Source organism: Stigmatopora argus, chromosome 22 (genome assembly GCF_051989625.1).
Source record: "Stigmatopora argus isolate UIUO_Sarg chromosome 22, RoL_Sarg_1.0, whole genome shotgun sequence".
NCBI lineage: Eukaryota > Metazoa > Chordata > Actinopteri > Syngnathiformes > Syngnathidae > Stigmatopora > Stigmatopora argus.
This window is the reverse complement of record NC_135408.1, coordinates 4,804,311-4,818,583: the sequence shown is the minus strand read 5'-3', so window position 1 is coordinate 4,818,583 and position 14,273 is coordinate 4,804,311. Positions and strand designations below refer to the sequence as shown.

The following is a 14,273-nucleotide window of genomic DNA, read 5'->3' as shown; positions in this document are numbered from 1 at the left end:
CTATACGTGGTCATTTTTGCAAGAAAAAAGCCTTACTCTACATGGTCATTTTTGCAAGAAAAAAGACTCACTATACATGGTCATCATAAATATTCATGGGCAAAATATAATAAACATCAGTCTGTCTTTCAGATACGTACTACTATTTTAGACCAACAGAGAAGGCCTTGCAGGCCCTGATGGTCCACCACGCCTATTGTAGACGCAGCCGAGTTAATTAACGCGCATGCGCAGTAACCATTCCTTTTGGAAGCCTTTCACACGCTGACGGTCGACCAGCACGCTAACAAGGTAAGGAATGGAGCAATTCACTGACTAAAATGCGTTTTTATCACGCTATCGGGAGATTTTTCAGCAATCAATTGAGCCCAAAACGCCAACAAATATCTTAGTTTAATGCCAGGTTTAGCACACCGTCGACAATTTAAGTTTGCGCTGCTTTTCCTCATCGGCTGTGTGCCGTATGTTACTAGTTAACATTAGCGTTAGTGTCACGATTTGACTTAAAAAGTATGTTGTCCGTTTTCTCTCCATTATTGAGTCGTGTGGCAAGGCTTTAAATTCAATCAAACAACGCCGAGTCATCAACCGACAGTTTGCTGGGTAAATGCTCACTCTAAACATCCATAGGCACGATTTAGTTCCTGTATGTAATTGTTTTCATTGCGAAACACCCGAGTGCTAAACACCCGTTGCCGATTTGTAATTGTTCTGTTTTTACAAAAAAATCACTTATACAAAACTGTTAAGCCAACTTTCTCCTAGCTGTTTACGTCAGTCTGTATATTTAATCGCCGTATACAAAACTATTAAGCCAACTTTCTCCTAGCTCACTGGTGTCAAAGCGGCGGCCCGGGGGCCAAATCTGGCCCGCCGTGTCATTTTGTGCGGCCCGAGAAAGTAAATCATGAGTGCCGACTTTCTGTTAGGATCAAATTCAAATGAAGACTATACATGTATATTATATTTCCTCATTTTCCCCTTTTTAAATCAATAATTGTAGTTTTTTAATCCATTGTTTTCCTTTTTGTGTTTTTAGTTCAAAAAGCATTTAGTAAAATCTAAAAATAAATATATTTAAAAAAATTCTGTTTCCACTCTAATATTGAACATATTCCCAAAAATATTTTGTTTCCTTTTGAAATGAAAAACACATTATTATAAGATATTTTCCCTCATGAAGAAAAAAAATGCTCAAACAAACATTTTTTTAGATCTATAAAAACTGAATATTTAGGGCTTTTGATACAGTTATTTTTAATCCAATTTAAATAGAAAAAAATATCATATTTCAAAAATGGTCCGGCCTACGTGAAATCGAATTGACGTTATTGCGACCCGCGAACCAACCCGAGTTTGACACCCTTGTCTTAGCTGTTAACGTCAGTCTGTATATTTAATCGCCTTGTCTAGAAAAGGAAAAATAGCACTTGGCACTCGCTAACTAATTTTCATTTTTTATCTTGATCGTTTATTACATTTCTTGTAAGATTTCTCTATCCCGTAATTGTTTGGCAACCCCCAAATACTTGGTTAAATCAAGTTTTCCCTGTTTAGCATCAAGATAAAACTACTTCCCCAAAAAAACAACGAAGCCTATCTGTTGAATCTCCAGGCTCTATATATGCTAACTTATGCTTTTTGTGTGTGCAAATTTTTCCTGTTTAGCACCAAGATGCAGCTCTTCTAGCATGCCTTGAGCACTATTGAGGTTATAGAAGAGGAGACTGTGCCAGATCAAGGTAAAACTACACCCCCCCCAAAAAAGTTGAATCTCCATTGTATATATTCTAACTTTTGCTATTTTTTTTCCATGTAGGCCTGAGAGATCTTCCTCGCAAGTTGCCCACATGAATCATATGGTGTCTCTGTACTTCTGAAAATCCAAATGAAATAAAAGCCTAAATCATCATGGTGATGTTTCACTGGCCATTCATTTCCACAGCTCTTTGACTAAATCTTTAAGGTAAGAAGGATCTCAGTTAATGTTAGAGCGGGAATTCTAAGTGTTTATTCCCCCAGTTTTTTCTAATTTTATTTTCCAAGTGTTTATACCCCCAGTTTTTTTTCTAATTTTATTATCTAAGTGTATTTACCCCCAGTTTTTTTATAAGTGTTTATTCCCCCAGTTTTTTTACTTCTAATTTTATTTTCCAAGTGTTTATACCCCCAGTTTTTTAATTTTTATTTTTCTAATTGTTTATTCCCCCAGTTTTTTACTTCTAATTTTATTTTCTAAGTGTATACCCCGTTTTTTTAATTTTTATTTTTCTAATTTTATTTTCTAAGTGTTTATTCCCCCAGTTTTTTATTTTATTTTCTAAATGTATTTTACAAAGAATAATTGTAAGTGTAAAATTGTTTTGTGAACTTTTAACTAAAATGTCTTGTCTACAGGTGGACAAACCAGAGAAAAGACTGGCTACACCAATCAACACTTTAATGTAATGCCAACTAAGTATGCTAAAGTTGAAATGTTTACCTGTAAATAAATTGTTTTAACTTAAATTGTTTCTTGCATTTTTTGTTAGATAAAGACAAACACATGTATACATTTAAAAACTTTTATTTTGAAAAACTTTGGAGATAGGTTCGCGCAGGCCCTCCAGCATTTTTAAAAATCAGTTGCCTTCATCCATTTTCAAATGGACGAAGAAACTCCCCTTGGCACCAGGTGGAATTCTGGGGAAAAAAAGGGGGGTCAATACACAAAGTTAAGTAAAAAAACATTCGCAAGGTCTTACCTTTTATTTTGAAAAACTTTGGAGATAGGTTCTCGCGTAACACCCAGCACCGAGAAATGTGTGGGTGCGTCAGCCTATCTGTACATAGGCAGGAAACCTTGTCCCCCTGGGGTGGAATTCTGGAAAACAAAAAAAGGGGTCAAGGCACAATAGTTAAGTAAAAAACCATTCGCAAGGTCTTACCTTTTATTTTGAAAAAGTTTGGAGATAGGTTCTCGCGTAACACCCAGCACCGAGAAATGTGTGGGTGCGTCAGCCTATCTGTACATAGGCAGGAAACCTTGTCCCCCTTGGGAGGAACTCTGGAAAACAAAAAGGAGTCAAGGCACAATAGATTAAGTTACATAAAAAAGAACTACAGACTAGGGCCTAGTTTAACTAAAAAACCCTCCTACATTTAGCTTTTTTTCTATAAAACATCTAAAGGGTACCCATTATTAGACATACTCCTGATGGTCTGGTTTTCTTTTTGTCTGCTGCAGAGAGACTAAAAAATGATCTTTAAAGGGCCCTATCCAGTCTATATTTCCATGTTTTCTTCCACAAACAAATAATCAGGATCCTGATGTGGTGGGAAATATAGAAAACACACTGGACAGGGGCCCACAAGGTACAAATTGCATGAAAATAATAAATAAAATAAATCCTACTTCTGCCTTGAGTTTCAGTCAATTATTTCAAATCCATTCATTCTTGAAAAAATAAATATCCAAAAAGCTTCCATTTTTCTCTCATGCCAAGGAAAAAAATGTTTAGAGTCAAAAATGACACCTGCACTATTGTTGAATAAATGTCACTTAGGTTTTGTCAAAACCACATTTAAAACTAAAAATGAAACGGTCCAAGCCCTGAGGTCTTTAAGAAAGTTAACAGGGTAAAAGTATATAATCTATTAGAGTTCACAGTTCCACTACATGGCAGAATTTTTTGTACCAATTACCAATTTCGTCATACGCAGTTATCTGGGTATGATGACAATTAGGCTTTTGTCGAGTCAATGATGATGAAAAAGCCCATGTTCGATTATTATTTGTAAGTTAAGAAAGATGTGAAACTCGCAAGCGGAAGCTAGTCCTACACTTGCCACTATAGTATTCTTTTTTTAAATTAAATTCAATAGGGATGACCCTACTTGACAGTTTTTCATTTATTGCAGCCATGTCTGGTCTACATTAACCGCGATAATCGAGGGATTACTGTTTATTCCTTACACGTCCACTAATGGCATTTGTGTGGGTGACTTATCCACAGGTTTTTGCTATTAAAAAAACACTGAGCTAGTTGGTGTTTTCATTCAAAAGTTGAATGTATCATGATGAAAAACGAGCCAATTGCGCAAAGCCTTGAATACTGAACGCTGACGTTTAAATATTACACGGATAGATAAAATCGCAACTATTTAAAAATGACTCACTTTGTTATGGCGTCGACACGATGCCCCTTTCTGGTCGTTTTGGCCACATTCTTGATGTTTCCCAGCCATCTGTGCTCGTTGAGGGACTGAAACACAATGGAATGATTTCTTTTTAAACAAAGAGCGATCGGTAACGCAATGTAGCCAAATTGTTTGCAAACATTTTGCTGTCTGCACACACATGGGGCTACATCACGTCAACGAATCATGCTCTTATCACTCTTAAGACGAGAACTGGGGCTTCGAAATCCCCAAATGACAACGTACCGAATGTGCTGCATCGTCCTGTGAGAAGTTTGTCAGGCTTTCTTCGGCAAAAACGTCACTTTTGAGCTGCTCTGCAGTGCACGACCGTGCTGCCTCCTGGCTAGTCAGCCATTTTGGGTTTGACGTCGGCTATTTGAGCTGACCTCGGCCACGCCTATTAAAAATAGACACAAAAAATATAAATTGTTTTCATAATAACGTACGTTCGTCAGCGTGTGTGTGTGTGTGGGGGGGCTGTAAATGCTTTTTGGTTGTACTTTAATACTTAAAAAAAATACTACATTGTTTTCATAATAACATGCATTAGTCAGTGGGTGGGGCGGGGGCGGGGCTGTAAGTACGTGTTGATTGGGCATTCATACTTAAAAAAACATTGTTTTCATCATAACGTGCATTAGTTAGTGGGGGGAGCTGTAAATATTTTTGGGTTGGGCTTTAATCCTTTAAAATACAGTATTGCACATTATGAACATTGTGATGACATGCACTTTAGTGTTTGTTTTTTTACTTCTAGACATTTAAACAGTAGCGGGCCGTCAGGGCCTTCTCTGCTGGCCTAAGATATAGTATCTGAATCATATATTATATTTTGTCCATCAATACTTATTATTCCAAATGGTCTGTTAGCTTCCTTTCATTGCTTTTCCCCCTGGTTGCACTGCCTCCAGATGTGTGTATTCATAACATTTTCGGGCAATGTTTGCCCGTACGCCATTGACGTTCATTGCTGTCTTTTCCCGGGAAAATCACCCCCCGGCCCGGTTGTAATGTCTGAAAAGCTCCAGTATTTGTATTTAATCATGAAATGCTGCTAGGAAGTGGATTTTACCCCATTTTTGTGTATTGATTTATTGATTATTTTGTTATGTGTCGCAGCTGTAGCTGCAGTAGAGGTTTTATAGCCAAAAAAAATAAAAATAAAATATATATATATATATATATATATATATATATATATAAATAAGGGAAAATGTTTCCCCATATTGAATGTGGAAAAGATGGTGGCTTGCTTACCGCGCTCCACGAGAGGGTTTGTCCTCCCAACTCTATGTCCATGTTTTGAAGATGACGTAGAATAGTCGCCATTTTTGTGGTCTTGATGCTATAAAACAGTGTTAGTACACTAATTTTTACCAAATATTGAGTAACATTAGTATTTCAGTCACCTCCTGTCAGTTAGGGGCCATTTAAATTTCAAAGCATCCCTGAAATAAATAGTATATCCCAGTGTTGCCGGTCTTAAAGTATTGTATTTTTTGTTTGTGTTATATCAATCATGCATCGTTGATAAAACTGCTTTTAGGGATTCAAAAAACACAATACCAGTGTTCATCTTTTGTAAAATAATTCTCAATAATTTATTCACAAACTGCTTTTCAAATTGCCATGTTTTCATTTCCTTTTTTTAAACACATACAATAATAATAATGATAATAAAAGCTGAGTCTCTTTTGTAACACGTTCGTAAGCGTTCATTGTCCATCGTGTTTGTCCCATCAGGAGTCGTACGCCTGATCCAGAACTGGGATAAAAGTGCAACAAAACATATGACTAAAATGAGCTTTCACAATTTTAATCTTAATTTTTGTTGGTAACTATCATGCCATTGAAAATGATAGACATCCAATTATGTGGATTTTAAAAACTGATTTTTTTTTTAGGAGTTTATCACTAGTCAACGTCCAATCCTTTTGAAGTGGGAAGGTTACAGCTCCCATCCTCACATTTCACAGGGAATGGACGTCCACTGCTGTCAATGGCAGCTAAGATTTAAGGCTCATGTTGGGCATTATGATGCAATTGACTGAGGGGATGTGTGTGTGTGTTTATATATGGTACTCGGCCAGGCAATAATTTATTTCTCGACTAAATCCCCTCGTCGTGATTGTCCTTATTCGTGTTGTTTTCCTCTTAAGTGCGATTGGTCGTTTAAAACAAACACACACACACGTAGTGCGAAGGTGACAGGAAAGTGTGACGGCTCGGGTACACAACAGCATCAGTGGCTACTCGGAAGGGGCGTGGTCACGCTAACACAGCCGCTTGGTGCACCTGAACGCATCACCATACCTGCAAAGGTGAACAATTGATTTAGTCTTTTACTAAATGCAAAAATGGGTTGAATTAAGTGTTGAGATTTTGTTCCGATTAGAGTAAGGGCTTCAAACTCATTCCTCAAAATGTGTTGTTCACCAACTACTTCATTTGCTTTAAAAGGCCACAAAAATGCTTGCGGTATTGGTAATTTGGAATCAGACGTGCGGTCCAATGATCGCGGGCCGCACAAAATAATCCGGCGGGGCAGATCTGGGCTCCGAGCCACGAGTTTGACACCTGAACTAGGGCAAACATTTAGTAGAATTACTAGTGCATGTAATTTTTAGAAAGAAAAAGGGATTTCGGAAGTCACAATATGACACGCTATAAATCATAAGTCATAATATTACGAGATTTAAATCGTAATAGGACGAGGAAAAAAAGTCAAGTTACAAGATTTGAATCATACGTCGTCATATTATGAGATGCAAGTCAGTACGAGGCCGTAATATAAGAGAAAAGTTGTAATATGAAGAGAATAAAGTCATGAAATTGTGTAGGGATTTTACGTAACATTTAACATATTCGATTTTGAGCATTTCATGAGGCTGTTTATGATGACTTAGCTGTGCTGTATTCATTTTACCCAAATGTGGTAAATTTTGGAAGAATTTTGAGAAATGCTTTACTACATCTACATTTGTAGTTGGTCTAAAAGTAAAAATTACATTTTAATCCGAATTTAAAGTATAATACTTTGTGGTTAACCTCAAGCTAAGTTTGAAAATATTTGCAAAATATGAGCTTTCAACTCTGAACCATGTTTTCATTTTTTTCTGTTCAAATTCATTCTTATGTGAATACACTTAAGCATACAAGTAATAAAGGTATTTGTGTATTAGAATGTCATTTATTTTAACGGAAATTGGTGCAATTTTAAAACCCTTATTTGTATGTTGTCACATGTTATGCAGCATGCCGCCTTTATTTTTTTTTTCTGTCTAAAAATTTTAATTTTTTTTATTAAGGTGTGCTTCCATTATTTTTCTGTTATTCTTTTTCTTTTATCTTAGTTTGCAATGTGCCTTATTCTATTTGTTTTGATGTTTGTTTTATATTGTGATTGTTTAAATAAAAAAAGCAGGATTTTAGAAAAACTCCACACTTTAAATTACTCACTTTAACAACTTAATCTTGTGATAATGACTTTTTTCGTCACATATAACTTAAATCTCGTAATAATCTGACCTAAACATTCCCGACCTCATTTTTCCTCATCGGCCTATTTTTTTTCCTTTGTGTGGCCCTAGAAGAGAAAAAAAATCTGAAATACGAACTGAACGGATAATTTTCGGGAATCGTCTATCAAGAGCGAATGATCTACCAATGATGCCAAAAATGCTTCAGGTGGACGTGCGGTGTGTCGGGAGAAAAGTGCGCTCTGACCGAATCTGATGGCAGACCGTCGGCCACCGCTCTTTTTGTGTTGCGTCTCTCTGGCACATAGTCACATCATCACTGTTGTTGCCTTTTGACTTACTCCAGCACATCCTATGAGAGGTGTTCCTGAGTGCCTTGTTGACGGGTAGGAGTTCTCATTTCAAAATAAAAGGCCTCCGATCTAAAAATAAATAAGGGGTGTGGGGGGGAGAACAAAGTGGACCTTCCCTTTACAAACAAGTCAGTTTTCTTCGATTAAATTCAAATCCAGTTCTGTACAATCCCTCTCGAATACGGCCTGCTGTTGCTGCGCCGCCTCGCGCTGGTTCGCCTCCTCGTCTTCGTCTTCCTCGCCGTCCTCGTCGCTCTCGCGGCATTCCTCGTCGCTCTCGCTCAGCGGGCCGATGCTGGACCTGCCCAGACACTCGGCCGGCGAGCACGAGCCCCGGAAGTCGCCCATGAAGGACTCGGTGCCGATGAAGAGGTCGCCGCCGCAGGCCAGCCTGCCGCCGCGCTCCAAATACTGCGGGTCGATGCTGCGAGTCTACGGGGAGAACAGGCCACTTTATTACTGCCGAGGTCAAGCGAAATGTCCGTTCGGCGAACTGTCCGTCGGCCAAACATCCGTCGGCGAAACGTCTTTCGGCGATCTGTCCGAGTGTGTGTAACATAATTATAAAGTGCGTGTTTACATGCATGTGTGCGTATGTTTACTCAGCTGCCACTCGCAATTCCACCCTATTGGAAAACGCCTTTGCATTCCGTACTCATTTTGTCTTAACATTTTTTTTTCTTTTTTTGCATATATACATTCATTTACGTACATAGTTCAAACAAACTTGGTACTTTTATAATTTTCAAGGGTTTACGAGGCAGTATTGAAGGGGCGAACGAAGTAACAGTGGAAGACTCGTGAGCAAGAGCAGCGCACGCACCTGTGTCATCTTAGTGAAGTCGAGGACGGGACGGGCGCAGGGGCGGTCGGGGTCGCGCCGCCTCTTCAGCCCAGGCTTGAGGAGCAGCAGATCACAGGGCTGCGAGTGGCAACGGGGCAGTTGCGGCGGCAAGCTGCGGCGCAAAGAGGACGGCGTGCTGCACGCCGAGGAGGGCGAAGCCGGCACCGGGGCCTTCCCCGCCCCGGCTGGCCGGGGCGCCGCTGCCGGGCTGGGAACGGGACGCGGTGGAAGGAATGCGGCGGCCGCCGAGTCCCTGATGAGCACCGGCGAGAGGGAAAACCTCCGCTGGGGAGGTGGCGGCGGGTGGAGCGGCGAGGGCGATGAGGAGCAGGAGGACGGTGAGGGAAAGAAACAACAACAGGCGCCGCCGCCCGCCGCCGCCTCACTGGGGTCCCATGGGAAGTTCCAGGGCAGTGGCGAATCCGGAGAAAGCGCCAAACTGAAGAAGGTGGGGCTGGACGACGAGTGCAGGGACGAGTTCAGAGAGGAGCTCGGGGCGCGCAACGGGCAGGCGCCCACCCCTGCCCCCATTACGCCGGCGACACCGGCAGCGCCCGCTCCTCCGTGGCACTGCTGGCGACTGACGGGAGTCCAGACCCGCGAGGCGCTGGGCCGCCACGTGTAACGGCAGCGCGACAAGTCCTCCGGGACCGACAGAGAGCGGCAGTGGCGCTTGGGCGGCGGGGGAGGTGGGGGCGGCGGAGCCGGACCCGGAGGGGCCGCCGCCCCGGGGAGCGAGAGCTCGGACGCCGAGGTGCTGGGCGCCAGAGGCCGGCGCTGCTGCGGCTGAGAGCTGGCGTCGTCCAGAGGGTCGCCGCCCTCCTGGAGGTGGGCATCTGGCGGCACCAGGGGGACGGGACCGGGAGGGAAACTAGAGCTCAGCAACCCCCCCTGCAGGCTGGACTTGGAGGGAGGGCAGAGCTGCCAGTAGCTGCTCTCTAAAGACAAAAAAATTGACATACACATTCAAAGGAGTTTATCACTAGCAGATGTCCAATCCACTTTCAATAGATTTGGACTTCTATCGACTCCAGATAAAAGAATATTTACATCAAATATTTTTTGAACATTTAAAATAAACATTTTTAATCATTTTTTAAGTTAAGACACTCACCAGGCATCAAGCCATCTGGGGGCCAGCACTCTGGGAGTTTTTTTGGGTCCAGCTGGGACTAAGAGACAGGAAAAAGAAAATGGTGTACTCTTGTCATGTTAAAATAGACATTGCACTTCATATTCTGTTTGAGTATAATGAGCAATGTAATACGTAGCCCATGCTATTGCAATACAATCCATGTATCATTTTTAAATGCCACTCCTTGGGGCATTTATTTTTTGTTACTGGGAGGGTGGTAGCGAATCGACATTCGTCCATTCAATGCCAACCCTCTCGTTTCAAAACGATGGGGCGTCCATCGCCCGTCCACTCACCAGGTCCGAGTCCCCCGGCGGAGCAGGGTCACCTTCCAGACTTCCTCACGTTCTCCACCAGCAGGGTGATCACGTCATGGTGGCGGCGGAGGAGGGAGAGCAATAGGGAGAAGGCGTAAGGCACGCCCCCGCTCGGGTGTCTTTTTGTGAGTGCAGAAAGGGGAGGGGCTAAAAGTTGTGGCTCTTCCTCGCACCACCGGCCCAGGTAGTCTCGCCCACTCTCACTAGGACAACATGGCAGTTTCGCCCACCGACAACCTCCGGTATCTGTCCGGAAGAAGTTCACTTCATTCAGATGTCCAAAATGTGGTACTCGGACGTTTTGTCCAAAGATGTTTGGTCCCCGGACGTCTGGTCGACCGGACGTTTGTTTGACCGGACGTTTGGTAGAACGGACGTTTGGTAGAACGGACGTTTGGCCGCCGGGTTGTTACTGTTGAAACCAGCTCTCAAAATTATAATCATGAGAGAGAGAGTGAGTTTAATATCTAAATATCGAATATTAAAATATCAACAGTAAACTCTCTGTCATAATTTGAAAGAGAGCGAACCCGGCGACCAAACGTCCGTTCTACCAAACGTCCGTTCGACCAAACGTCCGGTCGACCAAACGTCCGGGGACCAAACGTCCGGGGACCAAACATCTTTTGACGAAACGTCCGGTCACGCCAAAATGCGGTAGAAGACTGTCTTACTTTGATTTTTGTATTCGGATATTTTTTTTGATTAAAGTAGATTGAGAAAATCTTTGTAATTTGCATCACTCTAAGTTTACCAGAGTTTAAGTTATCAAAAAAATAGAACCAAGATGCAGAAGTTGGAATATTGTGACACTAGCGAGGAAGAAGCACGGCCCGGTAGCCGAGCGTCGGCCTCACAGTTCAGAGATGAAGGCTTAAACCCTTCCTAAGTGGAATTTGCATGTTCTTCTTAGGCTCATGTGGGTTTTCTCTGGGTACTCCGATTTCCTCCCACATCCCAAAAACATGGGTGGTAGCCTTGTTGACCCTCTAAATTGCCCCTAGGTATGAGTGCGAGCATGAATGATTGTCTGTCTCTTTGTGCCCTGCAGTTGGTTAGCCACCAATTCAGGATGTCTATTGCCTGGTGGCAATAGTTGGCTGGCATAGGCTCCAGCACCCCCGTGACCCTTTTCACAATAAGCAGTATGGAAAATGAACAAATGAATAGTGAGGCAGAAATTGGTACTAGTTGTTAGCCACTTGCTAGTAAGGGTGTGACAAATGGTGATATATCACAAAACATTGCATTCCAATAAATTATCAATATGGTCCTGCTAAAAATCATTTTAAGAAATGTCACTGTAGTATAATAAAGGAGTCAATAGGTTGCTTTCAAAATTTTCCGCTACAGAAATCCCTCAAATATCGCTGTTAATGTAGACAAGAGAATAATAATAATCGATAATCAAAAAATCGCAAATTAGGGTCACCCCTATTATAACTTTTTTTTTTCTTCAGTCTAATTAATAGCGGGAAAAAATGCAAAGTAGGGAATTTGTGATAAGTGAAGACGCGATAATCGAGGGATTACTGTAATTCACAATCTGCCACTAGAATAGTGTCTGTTACATCATAGCTAGATGTTGATTGGGAGGTATGAATGACACAAACAACAACAATCAAGCCAGTCTTACCAGTTTAAATATATTTGGCCATCTATCATTTTCAATCCCAGGCAATGAGTTAATAAAGATCTGTTCCCATTCGTTTACAAGTATGTTGGAATGATATATTGACAAGACAAATGTTTTTGTCAGGGACAATAAGGGATGAATAAAGTTGAATCTAATCTAATGCAGAAAATATACATTCTTTATTTTCCCATTTAGAAATAGGTTTGTTTTGTCTTTAGTAATTGTATTATAGAATATTGTGGATTGATTTCCTGGCCCATGTTTCAATAATTGTCGTACATATATTGCCATATTGTGAGACAACAGTAATCGTGAGTCTTGTATTGCAAATTGTATCAGCTGCTATCTTGACATGCCCACCCCTACTTGCTCATGCGATTACAAAAAGCCTTCTGGTTAAAAGTCTAACACTTGAAAAAACACGGGAGTAGATAAGTGGATGATTGATGGAAAGAGTAGTGCAATTGTTCTGCCTCACATGAAGAAGTTCTAGGATCGAAGCTCTGCGTGTTTATACACTGCGCAGAATGCCCAATTTAATATTCATTCATTTTCTGAATTACTTTATCCTCACTAGGGTCGCAGGGGGTGCTGGAGACTACCCAGAGTACCTGGAGAAAACCCATGTAGGCCCAGGGAGAACATGCAAACGGTGGACCGACCTGGATCCGAACCCAGGACCCCAGAACTGAGAAGCCGACACATTAACCGCTGCTGTCCCCCCAATTTAATCCTCAATTAAAATGACGTGTGTTCTGTTTCTAGAATTTGGGAGGAAGTCCAGAAAAAAAAATCACACAACAAATTGAGACACACTGGGAAGCCCAGCATATGATGGTTTCTGTGCCAGCAAAACCAGTACCAAAACACAACTGCTGGATTTCTTGTTTTTGTACTAGCCTTGTTAATTAGCTTAACTGGGGTGGCATATAAGCAGATGAAATAAGTGTCTTGACTCCACACCAAGTGATGTCAAAGACTTGGTGTTATTTGCTGAGGTTTAATTGGGGCTACCGTGGGTAAGAAGGCCGCCCCACTGAAGCCGCAGCGGCTAGCTCCATGCTAACATTTCCCATTGTTTTCGACGGGGGATGCTACTACCCCCGTGCCAATTGTCATTCGAGAAAAAACATAATTCTTCTCGAACAAGAGCTTCCACAGAAGAAACCCTTTCATAGTTGAGCTCATTCGGGCGCTCGTTCAAACGTGGAATACGACATGTTTAATGCTCAAACATTTACACCTGACCAGCCCAGTTAGCTATAAATAAAATGTCATCTCGTTAGAACTTTCAAGGTCGGCGCTGGCTTCCATTCCCCCGCAAAGCTGTTGGAAAACAAGCCGGCTTGCGGCTATGGGTGTACCGGCCCGCCTGCTCGCCATACACGCCCCGGTCGGCCGCTGCACTGCGGGGCTAGCGAGGCGGCCGAACCGGAGTGTTACCCACAGCAAGCTAGCGGACTGTAAATATCCGACTGGGACCTTCCCCGTCGGCGTTAGAGAAGAGGCTTCTGCTTTATTATTGTGTGTCAACAAACACAGACTGAATGAGTGTTGTTATCTCGCTTATTTTCGATGCGAAATGGTAGCCGGAGTGAGGTTGGCGACACGGCGGGATGCTGCGGGAAGGAAGGATATGTCCGGGCTTGTTATCTCCCCCTCCCCTCTAACAGCACCACCTCCACCCTCCTCTCACCCCCAGACGGAACCGCAAAACAAGCGGGCACGTTGCACCCTCACGGACGCATTCATGAGCGGATGGCAGGCTTACCTCGTCGGGCGATCCTCGCTCCGAATGCCTCGTCCGTCCAGTCCCCGGTTAGTCGGCGTCTTGACCCGGCGTGATTGAGGAACCAAACGCGGCGTTCCAGCCCGTCCCCGCCGCCACCGCCGCCGCCGCCGCCGAGCTCAGCATCCAAAAAGCAGCCACCGCAATGAATTATACCGTCTGTGCACGTGTGGCACAGACGAAGGCGTCCCCGCTACAGCACGATACGATCGATACGCGATGTCGTCCGATTATTTAAAACATAATGATACAGATTTGTACGTGCACAACAGCGGCGAGGCATTCATAAATAACATTTACGGTGGCAGAGAGGAGGGAGGGGAGGGATGAGTGGGTGAGGGGCGGGGTTACACACCATCACCCCCCCCCCCACGCGTAATCAGTATACTAGCACCTGCTATTTATTTATATTAATGTATTTATAAAGATAAGTGTAATTTGGATTCACTAGATAAATCTTTAAACATCCATTTTAAGTGGAAGTTGAAAATAAGTCCAAATGGATTGGACGACTTATGCTGTCAATGGCACTGTTGGG

The 14,273-nt window shown here is 42.5% G+C and overlaps 1 protein-coding gene and 1 long non-coding RNA gene across 7 annotated transcripts; one reads left to right on the top strand and one right to left on the bottom strand.

Moving 5' to 3' along the window:
* The first annotated feature begins 216 nt into the window (after window positions 1–216).
* On the top strand, window positions 217–2,508 carry LOC144068581 (uncharacterized). The gene is made up of 4 exons (XR_013298203.1): window positions 217–291; window positions 1,669–1,742; window positions 1,820–1,966; window positions 2,398–2,508. It is a non-coding gene; the product is annotated as an uncharacterized LOC144068581 (long non-coding RNA).
* A 42-nt stretch (window positions 2,509–2,550) lies between these two features.
* fam53c (family with sequence similarity 53 member C) lies at window positions 2,551–14,049 on the bottom strand. Of its 6 annotated transcripts, XR_013298165.1 has the most exons (11): window positions 13,718–14,049; window positions 10,290–10,556; window positions 9,973–10,030; window positions 8,838–9,796; window positions 8,003–8,446; window positions 5,440–5,527; window positions 4,426–4,579; window positions 4,159–4,244; window positions 2,928–3,046; window positions 2,745–2,863; window positions 2,551–2,682 (listed from the first exon to the last, which is right to left on the bottom strand). XR_013298165.1 is itself a non-coding variant. In XM_077592838.1 (5 exons), the coding sequence occupies exons 3-5, from the start codon at window positions 9,977–9,979 to the stop codon at window positions 8,144–8,146; spliced, it is 1,269 nt and encodes a 422-aa protein (XP_077448964.1). In that variant the 5' UTR covers window positions 9,980–10,030; window positions 10,290–10,556; window positions 13,718–14,049; the 3' UTR covers window positions 5,760–8,143. The 6 variants fall into 6 exon arrangements, 1 of the variants encoding a protein (XP_077448964.1); XR_013298166.1 differs by lacking the exon at window positions 2,745–2,863; XR_013298167.1 differs by lacking the exon at window positions 2,928–3,046.
* Between the last annotated feature and the right edge of the window lie 224 nt (window positions 14,050–14,273).

Bases quoted from the DNA above. Each gene is read 5' to 3' on its own strand.
- fam53c (XM_077592838.1), bottom strand. The intron at 8,447-8,837 runs GTGCGTGCGCTG...TTCTCCCCGTAG, and splicing joins ACTTCACTAAGATGACACAG to ACTCGCAGCATCGACCCGCA.